General features: G+C 35.4%; 1 protein-coding gene and 1 long non-coding RNA gene across 4 annotated transcripts in view; one reads left to right on the plus strand and one right to left on the minus strand.

Annotated features, from left to right (window-relative positions):
- LOC121370282 overlaps positions 1 to 6,262 on the plus strand; it is a 30,149-nt gene extending 23,887 nt beyond the window's left edge. For both annotated transcript variants that reach the window (XM_041495418.1, XM_041495419.1), the window contains exon 10: positions 5,084 to 6,262. In XM_041495418.1, coding sequence (XP_041351352.1) covers positions 5,084 to 5,952 — 869 coding nt within the window. In that variant the 3' untranslated portion in view covers positions 5,953 to 6,262. The remainder of the gene's footprint in view (positions 1 to 5,083) is intronic.
- On the minus strand, positions 519 to 13,318 carry LOC121370283. 2 transcript variants are annotated; one of them, XR_005957660.1, is made up of 4 exons: positions 13,258 to 13,318; positions 12,122 to 12,235; positions 1,495 to 1,594; positions 519 to 1,380 (listed from the first exon to the last, which is right to left on the minus strand). It is a non-coding gene; the product is annotated as an uncharacterized LOC121370283 (long non-coding RNA). The 2 variants fall into 2 exon arrangements; XR_005957661.1 differs by lacking the exons at positions 519 to 1,380; positions 1,495 to 1,594 and adding exons at positions 3,675 to 4,572; positions 8,790 to 9,485.
- Between the last annotated feature and the right edge of the window lie 8,344 nt (positions 13,319 to 21,662).

Genomic DNA, 21,662 nt, shown 5'->3' on the forward strand with positions numbered 1-21,662 from the left:
GAGCTATATTTTTTTCTGCTATGAATTGGTATAATTACATGTATAGTTTGTTAGTTTTAGAATTCTGATATTTTATGTTACTAACGAGCGAACATAGTTGTAATACAATGCATGTGTAACAGCGTTATTAGAATCTGATAGCTGTAGTAAACTATTATCAACACTGTTTCTGTTGCAGTTATTAACTATGGACTCCTGGTTATTATGCACCATCTAACCAGCTTCGTTTTATTTAAAGCTGCAAAATAAGTTTAATGCTATAAAATAAGTTAAAGCACTAGAACATTTGTAACTACCACATATCAAGCAAAAATATATTTTTGTTTCTCACTTAAAAAAATGTGTTGGGGAGGCCTTTATTCTTGGGACACAAATAAAATGTAGGATTTATTTTATCATATTTAGAAATTGCTGTTAAGACAAATCGATGTATGCACTATCAGTGGAGGAACATGAAACTGAATGATCTCTTGTTAATGCTTAAATATTAAAAACATAAATGAGATTGTATATTTAAGACTGTTTTAATTTGTTTTAATTGCTTTTTGCGAATTGGTGTTAGCGTTATGAAAGTTTCTTGGCAATTTTCTGTATAAACGCATGATAGCAGAAAATAGCTTTGAATGTTAAACCTTCCATATTGTTCATCCCTCTCATATATCTGTCTATCCACCTGCCCACCAACCAAAAACCATCCATTCGTCCGTCCATCCATCCATCCACATCTATCTATTCATTGATCCATCGGTCTCTTCCTGCATGTACCTGTATGTATACATGTTAAGAGACAAAAGAAGCTGGGTATCATCATGCAGATAAAATGCTGACTAACCAATCAAAATGATACACTTCACAATGAATTCTGTTCCAAGATGTCCTTCTTCACAAAGCAAGTTCTGCAAGGTTTGTACATTACTAATTTTATTAATCCATTAAAGTAATCTGATTATAACTGTATTTGCTGTAAACTTGCTTCAGTTGTGACTGCTGTGTAATATCCCTGCAAAATGTTTAAGATTTTAATGCTCAAGTATGCAGCCAACTTCCCACATGTTTGCGACCAGCTTTCTGCGAGCTTGTTAATTTGCATTAAGCTAGTATTTAGAACTCTTTACAAACTTGCGACCAGCTTCTTGCCAGTGTACAACCAGCCTCTTGCAAGTTTGCAACCATGCAGCCTGTTGTATGCTTGCGACCAACTTCCTGCCAGCTTGTTTGCTTTAAGCTAGTATTTGGAACTGTTTCCCTTTTTACAACAACCGGACAGCTTCTTGTATGCTTGCAACCAACTTTCTGCAAGCTTGTTCACTTTAAGTTAGCATTCGGAACCTTTTTACATCCATGCTGCATGCTTGCGACCAGCTTGCTGCCAAACAAATTCTGGAAATATTTATGACATTGTTAACATATGAACAATGATGTCTGGGCTCATTTCACGATAAAAAATATTATAGTAATACATGAACAAATGAACAGATAATAACCTGTACATACTTTTAAAATAGTGTATATTTCACACTGTTTACATCATCTCATCTATTTTCTTTCTGGTTTTGGAATGTTCTCTGCATTTCATCCAAAATCCAAATAGAAACTGAAAAACAAATTAATTCAAAATTAATCAAACTTTGTACAAATCATTTATTCATGAAATTAAAGTTAAAATTATTTAGTTTATGACACCACTGTTAATGATTCATTGATCATCAGATCATTTGTTTTTATTCTTAGTCTTAGAGGGCACCTGCTACATTGTTCCATTAGCAGACATGGCTGCACATACCACAACCTTTGGTATACCAATTACAATGCACTGTTTGGGATGGGGGAAAATGCAGTAAGAGAATATGTCCACTGATGTGGTTTGGTCATGAAATGAAAAGCAGTCAAATAGTAGTTTGCTACTAATGGAAAAAATGTAGCAGGTTTTCTCTAAGAATATAGATGTCAGTTATCAAATGTTTCACATTCAATAGCCAATGATTAATAAATCAATGTGGTGTCGTTAAACATATATATTATTTTATTTCATTATTCTTTTTAATTTATTTATTTTAAACTTAAAATTTCACTTAATTTTTAAAATGTATTTATTTTATCATTTAATTAAAATTAATTAAATTAATATCATTACTTTATTATTTGTAGCAGTGGGTGTGGGTGGTACCTGTAAAATTTTGCCATCCCCCCAGAGGGTGGTTGCAAATGATTGAATTCTGTATCTTAATAAAAAAAATAAAACGCAATCCAAACTGTAATTAACATTGGGATGGGGTCACCTCTCCGTTTTTACAGATCTTTATTGTGACAATCTACGTAATGGTGAGTGGGGGAGGTCTGTTGGAAGTGAGGAGGTAGGGTGGGATAATTACAAGATGATTCTGTTTTAATCATATTACATATTATGTGTATATTAATATTAATAATTGTTTTAATTATTGTTAGTACTATCTAAATCTATTATAAATATATTTGGTTGTTTAGCCACTGTTTCTATTGAGGTTGATAAATCTCATGATTAGTTATAAACTTTTAAAAATGATTATGAAATTATTTGGATAGATATTTTATTTGTGCGGTGTTGTTTTTGTTGTTGCAAAATGACCAACTTCAAACTGAACAAACTAAGAAATTTTTCTGGAACATTGCGTAAGCTTGCACAAATAAAGACATGCTTGCTGCAAACATGCTCAAGTTTCCACAAGTGAAGCCATGCATGCAGGAAGCTTGCATACTTGACGATATGCAAGCAGCAATCTTGCACAAATGCAGACAAACTTGCTGCAAGCTTGTGTAACTGAAGATGCTTGCATACTTGAAGATATGCATGCAACAACTTGTCGCAAGCTTGTACAAATGAAGACATGCTTGCAGCAAGTTTGCAGAATTGCCCACTAGCTTATGTAAATATTAGCTTGCAGATAGCTTGTATTACCATGTAACAAGCTTGTAACTACCTACGACAACTTAGCTGCAAGCATGCATTATTGTTTTAGAATTGACCAAAAATCAATGATTGAAGCAAACAAAAATTAAAGATTAAAGCAAAATGTAAGTGATGTGTAATTTAATAGTAAAAACAAAACAAAACAACAGTAATATCTTGTAACTATTATACTATCTAGTAAGTGAGGGTCTCTGGCATCTCGCATGTTTCTTCATTTGTCATTCTTATAGCACACTGTCTATATTGGTTATGCTTGCCTATGATATGTTTCACTTTGTGTGGCATTTGTTGGGATTTGTACCACAAATGTGTAACAGAGACACAGATGTTTTTGTTTGATTGAAACCTGTTTTATTGATTTTGTTTTTAAAAAAAATAAACAAATGGATTAGGCACAAGTTATACAACTTTCTAGGCCTTCTCCACAATACGTACAGGTACATGTCACAACAATAATGTATTTATGCAGTTTAAATTTGAACAGAAATAAATATTGAAAGAAATAAAGAATGAATGAATGAATGTTTAACGACACCCCAGCACGAAAAATACATCGGCTATTGGGTGTCAAACTGGTAATGCAAACAAATAAGGTGATGATCAACATCAATATATAAATTGAAGATTTAAAATAAAAACAGTGCAAAGAACTGTACAAAAATACAAATATCACAAATAGATACTGACTTTTACTCAAAATTTTAATTTGTGCTGTATTGGCCATTCTCAAAGAGAATGTTACACCCCTGCACCATGGTGATGTTACAGCACGCGCAGGGGAGAAATAAAGAATGCAGAAAAGAAAGAAAAGAAGCAATAAAGTGCTCTATGTTTTGATAAGCAGACAACAGGTTTGCTCAAAAACACAAAACACAAACAAGCCATCACATTAATGCTTATGTAAAGGCTATACAAAAACGTTGATTCATTATTGACTAATTAAGAGACATGTACATTATTTTTTATTGTCTTGTTTACTTCTTACCATTTAAAATCAGTTGCAAATTTAGTGGCTGAAATCTTTACAATGAATTTCAGAGAATGCATCTTTGCCTTTCATATAAAATGCATTCACAGAATTTTTTTTTTTTAAATTGTTTTCGAAATGATTTCCAGTTACACCAGGAATCGGTGTTGAGGACAACTCTATATATGTCTGCTTTTAAATAACTACACCTGTATCTACCTTGGTATGCAATACATTTGCCAAATGAATAGTATAGTGCAATGCTAGCTTGGGACATCGGGTCTTATATTGCTTTTTAAAATGTTTAAGACAACTTCAAATTTTAGCTCATAGGTAATTGTTCCAAAGTTTTATTGTCAAATGGATAAATGATGGTTGACATAAACTAGTTCTAGCAGAGGGTAAAGAAATATCATTACAATTTCTCAGCATGTAAGGGACTCTTTCTTCAACTGTGTTTGTGATACTGTGCATCATAAAATCATCAGGATCCATACCTTTCATTATTTTGAACATTGTGGACGACTTGTTGGATGTATATGCTAGGACATCACACACATTTATATAGATGATCCACAATGAGATGAACTGTGAAGCAGCAGTACGTACACCTACCCATTGAGTTTAGAGATGCACTGGTTCTGGGTTTGAGCTGGTACTGGAATGAAACATCCCAAGTTGCCTAATATCATCTTAATGCACAAAACTGAATCATTATGGTAATTGTGTTTATCATATGAAAGACTTAACATTATCTAAACTGATTTAGCATGACAGTATTGGGGTTTTTTTTCATAACAAACAAACATTATCTAATGCACAATACATGTTTGCTTTTAAATGGCATTGCATTTGTAGTTTAATAACATTGGAATGAAACCTCAAGTTGCCTAACATTACTAATGCACAAAACTGAATCAATATGGCAATTGTTTTTGAACTATAAAAGACTTAACATTATCTAAACTGATTCAGCATGACAGTATTGTTTTTTTCATAACAAACAAACATTATCTAATGCACAATACATGTTTGCTATTTCTGCTTTTAAATCGGATTGCATTTGTAGTTTAATAACTTTAATACATATAACTTAAGACCTCACATCATTTGTGAGCAGTATTAACCAAACCAATGTCCATTGTTAATTCTCTTGTACTATTTTGTAGGAAATCTGCAAATAGCTGAGGAATATATGTTTGCAGCATTGAAAGGATATATAAGGAAGCTTGGTCATGACCATCCCTTACTAGGATCGATAAACAACAACATTGGATTGATAATGGCAAGCAAACGTGACTCTGAGAGGGCAAGGGAATATTTTGAACGAGGACTAGAAATAAAGCAGAAAACCAATGCACCACTAAAAGCAATCATTGCTTCACAAAACACAGTTGCAGACACATACATCCAACTAGGGAATCATCAGGAAGCAAAGATTATGTTGGAAGCAGCTTTAGCATCACTAGACTTTGCACCAGAACTATACAGTCATGAAAGAGGGCTTACTCTTGACACTTTGGGTAAGGTATACTTGAACCAAAAAAATTATGAAGATGCTATAGTTTCATTCCAAAAGGCAGTGAACATTAGAAAGATAACTAATAAAGGATGCATTTTACACGTTGAAAGCCTCATCAACTTAGGATGTGCTTATAAAGGTGCTGGTGCACAAACGGAAGCTTTGAAATTATTTGAGGAAGCAGTTACCTTTGAGTCCAAAGTTTACAAGTTCAAAACTGATGGTCTCAGAATGTATACGTGTTACAGAGAGATGATAGACATTTTTACCAACTTGGGTGATGTCCAGAAAGTCAGAGAAGCTTATGGAAAGGCTTCTGTACAGCTTACAGCTATGATAGATTTGTACCAAGCCAACGACCTTCCACAGCCGGTCAAGATGTGTCAAAAACATCTTGCTCAGCTCAAAGAAAGTGAACAAGCCAATGTTTTGTTGCACAATCTGAATGACCCAGCATCTCCTGCGAGATTGCAGTCAAGTCCATGTGATGACATTTGGTTACTGCTCTGTCATTAACTCATTGACCACCCAGATAGTTACAGTCCTTGTGTCTTTAATAGATAATGCAAACTTCATTTTATTTCCTAATGTATATATACCCTGTATATATCTTTTACAAAATCGTCAGGATGACCAGAAACATACTGAATATACGGACACTGATAAATCTAAACAGGAACGTTTTAGTCCTTAAGGGACTATTAGTCAGGAAGGAAGGAAGGAATTGGTTTATTTAACGATGCACTCAACACATTTTATTTACGGTTATATTGCGTCGGACATATGGTTAAGGACCACACAGATATTGAGGGAGGAAACCCGCTGTCGCCACTTCATGAGCTACTCTATTTCGATTAGCAGCCAGGGATCTTTAATATGCACCACCCCATAGACAGGATACCACAGCCTTTGATGTACCAGTCATGGTGCACTGGCTAGAACGAGAAACAGCCCAATAGGCCCACTGACAGGGATCGATCCTAGACCGACCGCACATCAAGCAGGCATTTTCCTACTGGGCTATTAGTCAGAACCATTTTACAAAGGCAACAAACTCAGAGCAGTTTCTATTAAAGGCGCAAATGGTAATCTATTATTCCAAGAAATGAAATATCCAAAACCTTTGTATCTGCTACACTGTATTGTAGGAAGTAAAATATCTGAAATGTATATTTTTAATATTATATTATTCCAAGAAAACGTTGTACTAATATTTACAACAATGCATTCCATGAATGAAATATCTAAAATTGGATATCTTTAATATTATATTAATTCAAGAAAACGTCGTATTTACAACAATGTATTCCAAAAGTGAAATAACTAAACTTGGATATCTTTAATATTATATTATTCCAAGAAAACTTTGAATTAATTATAACAATGCATTCCAACAATGAAATATCTAAACTTTGTTATCTTAAATGTTTTATTATGACAACATTGTATTCCAAGAAAGGTAATGTGCAGAATAACTATCTTTAAAATTATATTATTCAAAGAAACCCTTTCATTACATACCTATTCAGTCTTACTATAGTGATAAAGACATTTTGAAACAGTGCGATAAATTTATTTTATATCGCACATATGTGCGATCTGGACAAGAACTTTTGGGGGAATTCCCTTTTTCTTTTTACTGCAGTTAGCACCTGTTATTTACTGACGTTATATGATTTACAAATGGCATCACATTGTATTTGAAACATTACACAAGGCTGCCACAGAGTATGATTCTTAATGTTAAATAAATCCATGAAAGGAGTTTTGATCATAGATTTAACAAAGTGTTCTTATGACGTTAAATTAAAAACCTTTTTTGAAAAACATAAAAGAAGGTATGTAATAAATACAGAACTTCACATACGTTGTTTTCGCTTCCTATTTATTGCACTCGTTTATTTTGCGAAATATAACCCATTATTCCAAGAATTGAAATATCCAAAAATTAATAATAAAATGTTTTTTAAAAATAAAATTATTTATGCATGCATTTACTGACATCTCTGTATGAGATTTGTTAACAGACGTGTCATTGTGTACATATATAAATAAGATTAACCAGTGTATGTTCTATTTGTGTATGAAAATATATCCTTGATGTGATATTTTGTACATACATAAGTTTAACCAATGTATGTTCTACTCTTGTATGAAAAATATCCTAGATGTGATGTTGTGTACATTTTACTTATGTAAGGAGAATATTCTTGATATGATGGTGTGTATATATTAATAAGATTAACCAGTTTGTGTTCTACCCATGTATGGAAAATATCCTTCTTGTTATGGTCTGTACATATTAATAAGATTAACCAGTTTGTGTTCTACCCATGTATGGAAAATATCCTTCTTGTTATGGTCTGTACAAATTAATAAGATTAACCAGTTATGTTCTACCCATGTATGGAAAATATCCTTCTTGTTATGGTCTGTACATATTAATAAGATTAACCAGTTTGTGTTCTACCCATGTATGGAAAATATCCTTCTTGTTATGGTCTGTACATACATGTATTAATGAGATTAATGAGTGCATATGTTCTAATGCAGGCTGTGGTATCTATGAGAAAATGCATATAAAAGACCCCTTGCTGCATTAGGAAAACTGTAGTGGGTTTCGTGTTAGACATGTTTGACATCTAATAGCCGATGATGAATAAATCAATGTCCTCTAGTGGTGTCGTTAAATAAAACAAACTTTTTTTATGTTCTATTATTCTACTCATGTATGGAGAATATCTTTGATGTGTTGGTGTGTACATAATAATTAGATTATCCAGTATATGTTCTACTAGTGTATGGAGAATGTCCTTAATGTATGTTTGTACCAAATGGTATGTGGTTCTTTTGTATTTATTACAAACCAATTTTGTGTATTATGATTAATAAAATTTGAATTAAATAACACCACTTAATTCGTCTGGAAAGTTAGTTGAATTTTGTGGACATGACAGCATTCGAGTGAATAAGTTAACTATGCATGAGAGATTTTGTATTACACATACATGTATGTATATGTTCAATGAAAGATTTTTTGTATTGCAGAGTCAGAATGGTCTTTATTGGTAAAGTTAAGATTAAAAGGGTATGTAATAAAAAAATAAAAACATTCATACATGTGTTCTTTTTAATTTCATTATTTTGTTGCATTTTAGATTCTTTGGTACTTACATTGTTAATATGGACGATTCTTTACAATATATACCTAGTTTTGTGCATGATCAATGGAAACATGTATGATAATTCAAACTGTTAGTCAGTTGTGTGTTTGTGTGTGTATATACTCACATTTACGCCAAGGAACACGTCCGTCCAAAAAGCTTACAAACATTAAAGATGTCAAACATTACCTCAGAGTGGTGTCCGTCTCAAGTGATGGTTTACTCGTGGTCAAAAGACACAAACCACTTCATCCAACTCACGACTGTATTATAGTCCCACGTCAGTTCCTGGAAGGGCTACTCACTGCTCTTCACCTACAGTTAGACCACCCAACTCGCCATCAGTTGAAATTGGTATTTCACCGGTATTTTCATGCCCTAGACAGTAATAAGGCTTTGATCTTATGTCTACAAGCTACCACCAATGCACTTCACTTACAAAGATCACTCCAACTATCAAAGCCGCTGATGTTATAAAACACAACCAAGAACTAATCTTTGTCCTCGGAGAAACTGTAACCTCATATACAGCTACCATACTAATTGAAAGTGAACGACATGAATCATTACGAGAGGCTTTAAGTCGATTATGTGTTGATCTTCGACCACTCAATGGACCACCAGCTCTTGTGCAGACAGATCCAGCTCCCGGCTTTCAAGCTCTTGTCACTGACAAACTCCTAACTAAAGAAAGAATCAGCTTGGAGGTGGGAAGGATAAAGAATCCTTACAAGAATCCTAACAAAAATCCTGTTGCTGAAAACGCTGTCCAGGAGTTAGAAGAAGAACTCTTACGACATAATCCTCTCATCAGTTACATTTCTGCTATGTCTTTAGCTGTTGTTACAGCAAGGCTGAATTCTCGAATTCGCTCACGTGGACTATCTGCAAGAGAGATGTGGACACATAGAGATCAGTTCCCGCACGAACAAATTCCAGTTGACGACCAACAGTTAATCAATGATCAGCATGGCACAAACATAGTGAAAGGTCTAAGACTCCGTCCAACATCTTTCATCACTCTCCCGAGATATCAGTGGGTGAATATAGTGTACCTTTCTAGTTCACATTAGACGACTCACGGTAGACCTCAGTACTTGGTAACTCACATAGATGGCACATGGGTTAATGTGGCCAAGTTCAATGGCAGTCATTTACATAGTATCACTTACAGAGTACGAGACAGCGAGTGTTTCAAGGTTCCTAGCTATGTTATTTCCAAAAATAATCATGTTTGTACACCTAGTGACGAGTTATTGGAGGATGAAGAAGCTGAGAGTGTTGACCAACCAACCCCTTTACCATCTGTTCCCAGACCGTTCTCAGCCATTGATGTCCAAACGGACAACATTCCACTCCATACTATAGTTCCAGACATTGCACCAACTGATACTCATGACTTATATGATAAGTCTTCAGACCCTACCCCTTCTAACAATGTTGAGATATCTCATCGGCCTGCTCGTCATCATACCAAACCCAAATACCTTGATGACTATGAAACAGTTTTTACACAAGGCAGAATAATCTTGTGGTCCGGAGGTAAGTCTACCCGATGATGGTTCCATTGTGTCAAATTATTTTACATGTGTACAACTTGATACCTTTTAAATTTTAACACAGTTACATCATATTCATATGGTTTGTTTATATGCAGTTTACCAGTTGTTTTGGTGACAAGAGGTTTTGTATTTATGTTAATTAAAGTTGAATGGATCTTAATAAAAAATATTGTAGTGACAATAATTAGTCATCTATCCATCATTCGTTTTATCGATTAATGAAGTCAATTTTGTTCAGTATTTAGTAGTTAGTTTTTGTATAGCCTTCCAGTTTATACGTTTATTTTCAAAATGCTGTTTAACATGAATGAGAGAACAATGATCATGAAAAGAAAGAAAAGACAATCACGCCAATAGGTTCTGTTGACCGCAATTGGATCGTTAGTTTGAGTTCGGTTTTTAGTACTGACATTTGTGGTAATAAAGTCACTTCCGGTTACTGTTCCGCCAAAACTTGTCTTGTGTTATTTTAGATCGGGTATTTGTGCAAAACTTAACTTACTGGCTCACAACCTTTTATGCTTCAAAAGTGCACGTGCTGCATGTTTTAAGCGGTTTAAGTACAAATTGACAGACTTGTGAAGGAAATAAACACAATTGGTGAATTGAGACATCACAACACATGTTCATGATTGACAATAGTAGTAGGTAGGGCACTTGAGCCTGATGTGTACTCGTTGACCCCGGGTCACGTGGGGATGCTGACGTGTGTGTGGAGCTAATGTCACGGTGTGGGGACCCTGGACCCATATTCACAAAAAGGTGTAAATTTACGTCTACGACTAGCATTTACGTCTGCTGTAGATTTACGTTTACGTGCAAGAAGCACCTTATTCTCAAAGACGGTCGTAAATGTAAACATAACTTAGTTGGACGTAAATCCATGATTTAACACCCTCACCGGAGAAATTTAAAAAACAAAAATTAGAAACGATGGCTACCGGGTAAATAACAAATGCGCAAAGCGCAATTTCATTTGTCTTCTGCTAACAATAACATCGCGAATGGCGAACCATGACATTTTGGTATTGGTGAGGATCCGCGTTTTGCTACGAACTTGAGGATATTTCTTAAAAAGGAAAAGATAACGCAGGAGAAATTGGCGAGTCGAAAACATCCGTTCGATCAAACTGCTTCAATTATTGGGGGGGGGGGGGGGGGGGGGGGGTCCTTTGATGTACAGGAAACAGATGAAATGGAAATTGTTAATGATCTGTAGAGTGGCTTCGGTTTACGGAGGAGTTATCTACCTTTCGCAGCTGTTGTTTTGATGTACAAGAGACAGTTGAGGTGGAAGTCATTACTGACTCGTAGAGGGGATATCTGGTCACGTAAAAAGAGGCAGGTATACGCGTGGGAAGCCGCTTTTATGTCACAAAAACAAATGTCGGCCTATCAGATGACAAGATAGCATGGGGGCGCAGACCTACCTGTGTCAGGATGCTGACCTCTAAGTGTGGTAACTGGGTTAATGACTTTTGCAGCTGTGGGTTACATACCAAGTAGTTGATCAACACATTACATACCTAGTAATTGATCAACACATTAAAAACCCAGTAGTTGATCAACACATTACATACCTAGTAGTTGATCAACACATTACAAACCCTGTAGTTGATAAACACGATTACATACCCAGTAGCTGATCAACACATTACATACCCAGTAATTGATAAACACATTACACACCCAGTAATTAATCAACACAATACATACCTTGTAGCTGATCAACACATTTCATACCTTGTAGCTGTTCAACACATTACATACCCAGTAGTTGATCAACACATTACATACCCAATAGTTTATCAACACATTACATACCCAGCAGTTGATCAACACGTTACATACCCAGTAATTGATCAACACATTACACACCCAGTAGTTGATTAACACATTACAAACACAGTAGTTGATCAACACATTACATACCCAGTAGTTGATCAACACATTACATACCCAGTAGTTGACTGGCCTCGACATCTGTGAAGGATCCTGGAATGTATCCCAACACAGCAAGTCTCTGCTGGAATTCCCTCGTTAGCTGCTTAATAAACTTCCTGTAAACAGATCCTGTTAAAAAAACGTATTTCCATAATTAACATAATTTATTACATATTAATGTTACCCAAGACAACATTACAGTTCTGAGTTAATTGATATTTGGCTAATAAATATATTTTTTTAATTACAAAAAGTAAAAAGATGACAGAATGGCGAAAAGAATGAAGCTCTGTAGCAACAAATAATTTTGCTCCAATCATCCAGGTCCAGTTCAGCCAGATCACTACACTGATTTATATCACAGTAAACCAAGTGGCCACATCAGGAACCAATCAAATAGTTTGTGAACATCAGCGAAACATTCACTGACTGAACTTGAGGCTAATGTATATCGGGTATACCTTTATCTTTGCAAGTCTTTTAGCATTGCACTGCAAGATAGCACAAAATTTGAGCACTTTTTTTACAGGTACCCCATACATGTTTCATGCACAAGGCTACTAGATGAAATAAAATTGCATACATTTTTTTGCGCAGATGAAACTAACACACTCATATTTATCACCAACCACAGGAATTATAGTGTTAACTTCTCTATCAAAAGTTGGGAACACCTCAGACTTTGACCCAGACAGAAGGTATTTTGTTTAGTAAGCAGTGGCGTATCTACGGAAAAATGGCACCTATGGCAAGCACTGAAATTGTGCCCCTGTCCAAACATCTGACACTCATCTTTTAAATAACGTCTGACTTTAATAGAAACTGCTCAGTGGCGCTTCCCCTTCAAGTGGCTCCCAGGGCACATACCATACCTGCCATACCCTAGGTACTGTTAGCAAGTACTCCAGCCAGTGCACCATGACTGGTATATCAAAGATCATGGTATGTGCTACCCTGTCTGTGGGATGGTGCATATAAAAGATCCCTTGCTGCTAATCAAAACGAGTAGACCATGAAGTGGTGACAGCAGGTTTCCTCCCTCAAGATCTGTGTGGTCCTTAACCATATGTCTGATGCCATATAACAGTAAATAAAACGTGTTGAGTGCATTGTTAAATAAAACATTTCTTTCCTTCCTTGTTAGCAAGTACCTGCTTGTTGATACAGAAGATAAAACGCTTGTGTCAGTCACAATGGCTGCCCAGATTTTATTCCATAGTTGTGACGTACAACAGTGTTCAAGCTCTATTTAACATATAGTTCACTACATAACACTGCTCCCAAAGATAGTGAACACACTGCATGCATTAATGACCGCTAATGTGACTTGACAACATCAGAGAGCAGACGTAGAAACCTCTCATGTACATCATCGCAAGTGTATCTAAGGTTACCCATGAGGACATATTGGATGTTTGGGGGAAAGATCTAAGATCCACAAAGATCTAAGTCTATATTGATGACAAAATAATTAAAATGCACACGTAAATTTGTAATGGAAGTTTTCACAGGAGACTTCAATTAAAAAATATTAGGTAAGCAATAGTGAATTATAATTGGATAACTGGTAACATAATCATGACACAAGTTGATTTGCAAATGATATTGTATTTCTCAAGTATCCAAAATAATTTTTGAAAATATTTTGAAACACTTTGCAACTTTTAGCGGTTCAGCAGGTAAACTAATGGCGGTTAAAGTGAATTTAGATTTGCAAACGGAACAGTTCATGTGAAACTGAGTGCCGTGTTTTCACATAATTCTAATGATACCATACCAACTTGTTCCTCTGAAGCATAGCTTTCTTAACTGACTGAGGATGTCACTGCACTGCGAGATCGCAAAGTTGCGAGAGTTTAGTAAATTAGGCCCCTGGGGCCTAATTCACAAAGGTCTCTTAGGCTCTGCTAGACAACAAAGCATCCAAACTTTGTGATCTCGCAGTGCAATGCTAAAAAACTTGCAAAGAGGATGCTTTGTTGTCTAGCAGAACCTAAGAGACCTTTGTGAATCGGCGTGAAATGATCAGATTTTGGCGAATGCTCGTAAAAGATTGGGGTAGTGATGGGTATTTAAAGGGAGAGTAAACTAAAACATGAGCCTTATGTGTTGGAAAGATGCATACCCAGACCACCAACATATACTGACACTATACCAAATGAAAAACGCGCAACTTTAGTGTTAATAAAAAAACGTGATTATTCCTGCTAACTGGGGGCAGCCATTTTCTTTTCTTTTCGAGGCGTCCGGGACAGCTGGCTTGGGGCGAAGTGACGTCAGCTCCTGACCATCTCCTATATGTACAGTGTAAACAAAAGCAGTAATTTTCGACAAGGCACTTCTCTTCTGATCAACCTGACTTAAATAACGTGATAATATAATAAACTTTTGAACTAAATATATTTCATGTTGCATTAAGGGAACAAAATGGGGTTATAGTATTTTCTCTGTTAAATAATCCAAAGGAAAAATGTACACTATTAGGCCTATTGATACGCTACGTTGGAGAAAAAACAACAACCCATGATACCCAAGTGATAATGGTTTTTTCTTTGGGACCGTAATTGGTCAGTTCTGTGGTTTTAGACAGAAAAGTCTACTTAATCAATAGTTTTACAGAACTATTTACAGTAATAAACCATGTCCATTACCATTTTAGGGGCGACAGGTAATATTACACAATACCGGTATGTATTTTTGTGTCTAAACAGCGTCAATTAATTGGCTCGTCTGGTTACCAATCAGGAATCACAGGTAGAAGCATCTAACAGCATAGACCAATTAACTAAGAAAACACTCTGTGTATCATTTCAGTACGTAGGTTAATGCATGGACAACATATTGTTAATTATTACGACTTGTTGTGTATCCACTTTGACAATGGTGTTTTATTTTATATTGAAAAATAATATAATATTGCTGGATATACTTATTGCTGGCTTACTGGGATGTATATTAGTACAGAACATTGCACTGTATGACTATTTATCATCCCGCAAAAAAAAGGTAGTTTGTCTTTCTCTAGTTCTAAGGCTCATTTCTGACGTATGCGTTAAGTATTACATAACCATCAGTTCGCCAGAGGGCGTATTCACTGGAATGGAACAAAATGGCTGCATAAATGGCTGTTATATCTAATAGCTGTCATATTTGACCTTTTTATTAATTAAATATAATAATATATTTGTTGATATTAAGCAATAATGTGCATTATATATCTTTGAATATGTATACCCGTCGAAAAGCCTTGCTTAAGCATCACTTTAAAGCTACAATCCTCGCACTAATGCCTCATTTCCATTTCGACATAGACGAGTTACAAGATGCGAAGACTAAGCCTGCCGAATCGAAACATTGCAATAGGGCACCTCCAGTTAGGTGAATCGCAGTCAGCAATCACACACCACATGAACGTCCATCAGAGCACCATTTCACGTCTCTGGGACAGGTACCAGCAGTTTCAATCAGCTGAAGACCGGCCCAGAAGTGGAAAACCTCGCATGATAAGATCGCTACATCCGGGTTCTGCACTTGCATCACCAAACTGCCACAGCAACGAACACTGCTGGACGCATACCTGGTTTGAGAAAGGTGTCTGCACAAACCATTCGGAACTGACTTCGAGAAGCTGGTTTACGGGCTACGTCAACATCGACATTTACGTGTTCGCTGGTGCACAAATGTACAGTGGTGGAACTTGGGAATCTGGCGGCGAGTATGGTTCAGCGACGAGTCACGTTTTCTTTTACAGAAGATCATCGGCAGAAGTGAACTTGTGTTCGTACAAGGCAACCTGACAGCTGTATGCTACCAGGATGAAATTCTTTGCCGTCACATGCTTCCCATTTTGGATCGGCAGAGAGAAACTCTTTCAGCAGGACAATGCCAGGCTGCATAAGGCACGTGTAACAATGGCTTTCCTACAGAATAAGAACATTAATGTGCTGCCATGGCCATCAGGATCGCCAGATCTCAACCCCATTGAACATCTATGGGACGAACTGGATAGACGTGTATGCCAGCGAGACCTCGAGTCTCAGACACTTCCGCAACTGTCACATGCACTGCAGGAAGAATGGGCTAAAAACATGTGCGTGTGCGTGTATACTATATCGAACTAATTATTAGGAAACCACTTTTACATTCAGTGGCAACACTTTACTATTTAGAAATTCTAGTTAATAATAATAATAATAAAATCTTTATTTATAGAAGCTAGCTCAGTTAGTTTAGACTATTCTCCCCTGAGGCCTTCTTACTAATTATAACAATAATAATAACAATAATCATATTAATTATTAAACATAAAAACTAACAAAACCATACATGTCTGTACAATATATACAACCATAAAACATATCAAGACATAATTATGTAGAAGAGCAATCATGTTTCTAAGAAGTGTTTGTAACATTTTTTCTTAAATATTTTTAAACTAGTAAATTTTTTAACATCATTAGGTAAACTCTTCCAGATACCAACTCAAGAAAATTTAAAGCTTTTCTTGTAGTGCTCTATTTTTGGTCGGGAAACTAACATATTTCCATCATCAATGGAGCGAAGTTCATAAATTGATGATATTGGATTTGAACAGGTCTCTGATGTATTGAGGAGGAAGTCTGTTTAGTGTTTTATGTACAAGAATGGCTTTTTGATATTCGACTCTTTAAGTTTATTTTTAGCCACTTTAGTTCATGAAAAAGTAAATCAGTTGGATCATCAGGTGATTTGTCAAAAATAATACGTGCTGTTCTTTTTTGTAATTTATTTATTCTTTCCAAGTCTAATTTAGAACAATTTCCCCATATAGTCAAGCAGTAATCGAATAATGGTTGAATATAAGCACTAAAATAAAGTATTGTAATGTTTAGAGGAAGATACTTCTTTATTTTTGCTAGCACAGTGATTTTTGAAGTTCGTGTTTTGCATACCTTGTCTACTTGTGTATCCCATTGAAGGAAACTTGTCTATATAGGTACAAGTATATACCCTAAGGAGCTTATGACTTGATACTTGCTCTTAAAGGGACATTCCTGAGTTTGCTGCAATGTTTAAGGTGTTATCGACTAACAGAGACTTTTTAACGATTGTAATTAAATATCAAATATATTTTTCGGCATAAAATATTCATGGCTGTGTATTAAACATGTTTCTGATCGTTCTAATATTTGTATTGGGTTAAATTTCATTTTATTTCCTAAAATAATTTTTTTTCGTACGTACAAAATTATTTAAAGACGAAATCCAGTTTGGGCTTCTTACAAATATTAAGATGACCAGAAACACATTGAATATACAGACACCGATATTCTAAACAAGAAAATATATTTAATATGTAAGTTTAATCGTAGAAATATTTAGAAGTCGGAAACATCTTACAATGCAGCAAACTCAGGAATGTCCCTTTAACTCTATATCGTTTTGTTTTATATGAGATAATTTTTGGGCAGTAGTTATTAAAGTGCTTTTTGTTTTGTTCTCATTCAGAAACATGTTGTTGTTTTTACACCAAGCTTCAGTGCGTTTCATATCTTTATTTAATTTATCTTTTATAATGTTTATTGATGGGCCTGAAACATGTATTGTTGTATTATCTGCAAACATATCTACATGTGATTCAGTAATAGCTAATGGAAGGTCATTTATGAATATAAGAGAGTAAGGGTCCAAGTACTGACCCCTGTGGTACACCTGTTCTTACATTTAAATAAGATGATTGAGTGTTCCCTATGTATACTTGCTGTTTTCTGTTGTGAAAATAGAACTTTATTAACTTTATGGAACCTTCATCAAAATTGTAGCATTTCAGTTTAGAAACAAGAATTTTATGGTCGACCAAATCTAATGGGGGTTTTTAAATCAAGAAAAATTACTCCTGTTAAATTTCCATTATTCATTTCTTTTAACCAAAGGTCTGTGAATTTTGTAAAAGTTGACTGACATGAGTGAGATCTTCGAAAACCAGATTGTTCATTGTGAATGAGGTCATTATCATTTAGGTATGAGGATATATTAGGTATATGTCCTATATGCCTTTCAAATACTTTTGATAATGTTGGTCTATTGGTCTATAATTGCTAGAGTCATCTTTTGCACCATGTTTAAAAATAGCTGTTACTTTTCCACATTTTAGAAGGTCTGGATAAGAATTTGTTTTGATACTTATATTAATAATATGGGTTACTGACCACGTAATAACAGATGCAGTAATCTTTAATAATTTGAGACCAGTATTATCAACACCTGCTGCTTTTTTCACATTTAAATTCAACACTATTAAGAACCTCTGCGTCTGATATAGCCCTCAAAGTAAATGGAGGCACATCCGATAATTTTTATAAAGGTACTCATGCATTCAGTATTTTAGGATTAAACGTGATATCTTCTGTCTGTAGTTTGTCAGCTAGCTCAATAAAATATTTGTTAAAAACACTGACAATTTCTTTAGCAGATGTTGCCGTTCTGTTGTCATGTTTTATTTGATTTGGAGGTGGTGAGGACTTTTAAGAATGTAATTCATTTATGTGTTTCCATACTTGACTTGTAGACTGGTTTTCATTTATGGCTTGCTTGTAGTAATTTTCTTTTTCCTTTTGAATCAGCAATGTAACTTTATTTCTCAAGTGTTTATATGTTTTCCAATCCCTTTTTTGTGAGCTTTGTCACGTAAGTGCCTAGCATCATTTATTTCTGGAGTTAGACACAGACTATGTGTGGAATCAATAAATATAAAGTTACTGATCACAAATAAATTAAAATATTAAAATATGTCACTTGCACCTTGTTCAGGTCCCTATAGTCATGGGGGGCTGCCACAGCCACAGTTACCCCCATGTTATATGTCTTCAGCTTTAGAATAATTACTTTTTTCAGTGGTGCTATCATCTCATAGTCATACATGTAGCTTGTGATAATTATTCTTGTGTCACTAGTCATTTGTACGTGTACACTAGTCACAAGGTAACCGCCTTGCCCTCCCCCCACCCCACCCCTTGTAGTCATGGGTTTTACCTTGAATTTTTTTAATGGGGTTCATATTTGTACAGGTCGTCCAGTATGAGTATCATTGAACGTCAGTTGCAGCTTTGTTTGAATAAACTTCAACAATGGGCAACTGACAATGGATTTCGATTCTCAAAGTCAAAAACCGTCTGTATGCATATCTGCCAGAAACGAGGTCACCATTTAGATCCTCAGCTGTTTCTGGACAAAACTTCGGTTCCAGTTGTGGAGGAGACCAAATTTCAGGGGGTTATTTTTGACAGGAGGCTATCTTTTGTTCCTCATTTACAGTATGTGAAAAAGAAGGGTTTAAAGGCCCTCAATATCTTAAAGGTTATTAGCAAGACTGAATGGGGAGCAGATCGAAAGGTTATGCTCTGACTTTATAGATCTTTAGTTCGGTCTAAGCTTGATTATGGGTGCATTGTGTATGGGTCAGCACGTAAGTCTTACTTGCAAATGCTAGATCCTATACACAACCAGGGACTTAGGCTTTGTCTTGGTGCTTTCAAAACACCTCCTGTGGAGAGCTTGTACATCGATGTACACGAACCTAGTTTGGGTGCTAGACGTGCAAAGCTTTCTCTGCAGTATGCAACAAAGATTAAATCAATGCCAAAACATCCTGCACACAATGCGGTGTTTGATGATAAATATATGAAGTTATTTGATGCGAAACCGAATGCGATTCGAACATTTGGTCTTCGCATTAAGCAGTTTTTTATCAGTTTCCAACATTGATTTAACAGACATTTTGGAAATGCCTTCATATTTTATTTTGCCACCTTGGTGTATCAAACCACCAAAAATTGTATTCGATCTTGTGCATCTAAAGAGCGCTACTGTGATTACATTCCTGTTTACAGACGGATCACGGGATGGGAATTCTGTGGCTTGTGCTACAGTGTTTCCATCAGACGCAATAATTTCCATGTGTTTGCCCCATTCAGCATCAATCTTTACTGCTGAAATTTGGGCAATTATTAAAGCCCTGGAACAGATTACGGATTCATGTGCATCCAAGTATATGATTTTTACAGACTCGCTTTCGTGTCTCCAAGCTCTACAATACATGAAATTGGAGCATCCCTTAGTTGGGATAGTGATACGAAAGTGTGTCTTTTTATCAATTGCCAATAAAGATGTTATATTTTGTTGGGTACCCAGCCATGTTGACATTAAGGGTAACGAAAAGGCAGATGTTGCTGCCAAGTCTGCTTTGAACTTGCCCCGTGTCCATGTTGGTGTCCCCTACAGTGATTTTAAATTTCATATTAACCAATATATCTTTTCGACTTGGCAAGACGATTGGGACGGTACGGTTGCGAACAAGCTTCATTCTGTCAAGGCAGTCCTGGGAGAGTGGCAGTCATCCTACAGGCGATGCAGGAAGGATGAAGTAGTCTTGTGCCGTGCCCATATCGGCCATACATATTTGACGCATTCATTTATTTTAAAGAAGGACCCTCCCCCTCAATGTGAACATTTGTCAGTGTACACTGACTGTGCGCCACATTTTGGTGGAGTGTGATCATCTCAAGCCAACGAGAAATGATATATTTGGCAACAGAAATGTTTTGGAATCTTTTAAATTCCACCCAGTGTAAAGTTTTTAAAACACTTTGACTTCTATACAAAGTTTTAAAATGTACTTACCTTGATTTTATGTATTGTATTATACTTTTCACCTACAGCTCCTTACACTGTAGTTTTACATAAATATATATATGTGGTATTTTCATATACTTACCATTTGTGACACCCAATGGCTGATGTGTGCTGGGGTGTCGTTAAACATTCATTCATTCATTCATGTTTGTACTGAACTAGTAAAGTGTTTGGCTAATATTTAAGGTCAAATTAGGGGTGATCAGTGATCACAAATACAGGGTTGGGGTAGGGGAGTTCGAACCCCCTCCAACTTTAGACAAGATGCCCTTTTGCCTGGTTTTTTTAACACAAGTGTATAATTAGATCAACCTCTTCACCATATTCGTGGCGAATGAACAAGAAAGCGCCTGAGATATATAGAGGATAATAAACGAGATACGAGCTATTATCATAATTATGTCCCGAATCAAATAATTTTTTGTTGTCGCGAACTTTAGCGAGAGACAAATGAAAAGTATTTTACTCGGGACATACATTGATAATAACTGGTACTGATTTTGCTATTCTATTTATTACCCCAGCTATGTTTTCTCTAAACGCCTTTATTTTAGGCGCACATGCACGTACATGTAGGCTATAGAAACAATGTAAACCACTTTACACAATGTTCTGGGTATTGCTATAACTTTGCATTTTAATCACGTTCACAGATAATTTTCAAAAACATCGTTATTCTGCTAAAAATATAAATAATGATTTGCGTTAAAATTACATTTTGTTATAAATTTAATATTAAAACAGTCATGAACGCAAACTCATTAAAGTACATGACGTCATTTTGTGTGTTTGCTAAATCGCGATGATGTTATATTTAGTTCCGACAATTTTTTAAATATATTATTTATTTATTTATTTAATGACGGACTCAACACATTTTATTTAC

Source organism: Gigantopelta aegis, chromosome 4 (genome assembly GCF_016097555.1).
Source record: "Gigantopelta aegis isolate Gae_Host chromosome 4, Gae_host_genome, whole genome shotgun sequence".
Classification (NCBI taxonomy): domain Eukaryota; kingdom Metazoa; phylum Mollusca; class Gastropoda; order Neomphalida; family Peltospiridae; genus Gigantopelta; species Gigantopelta aegis.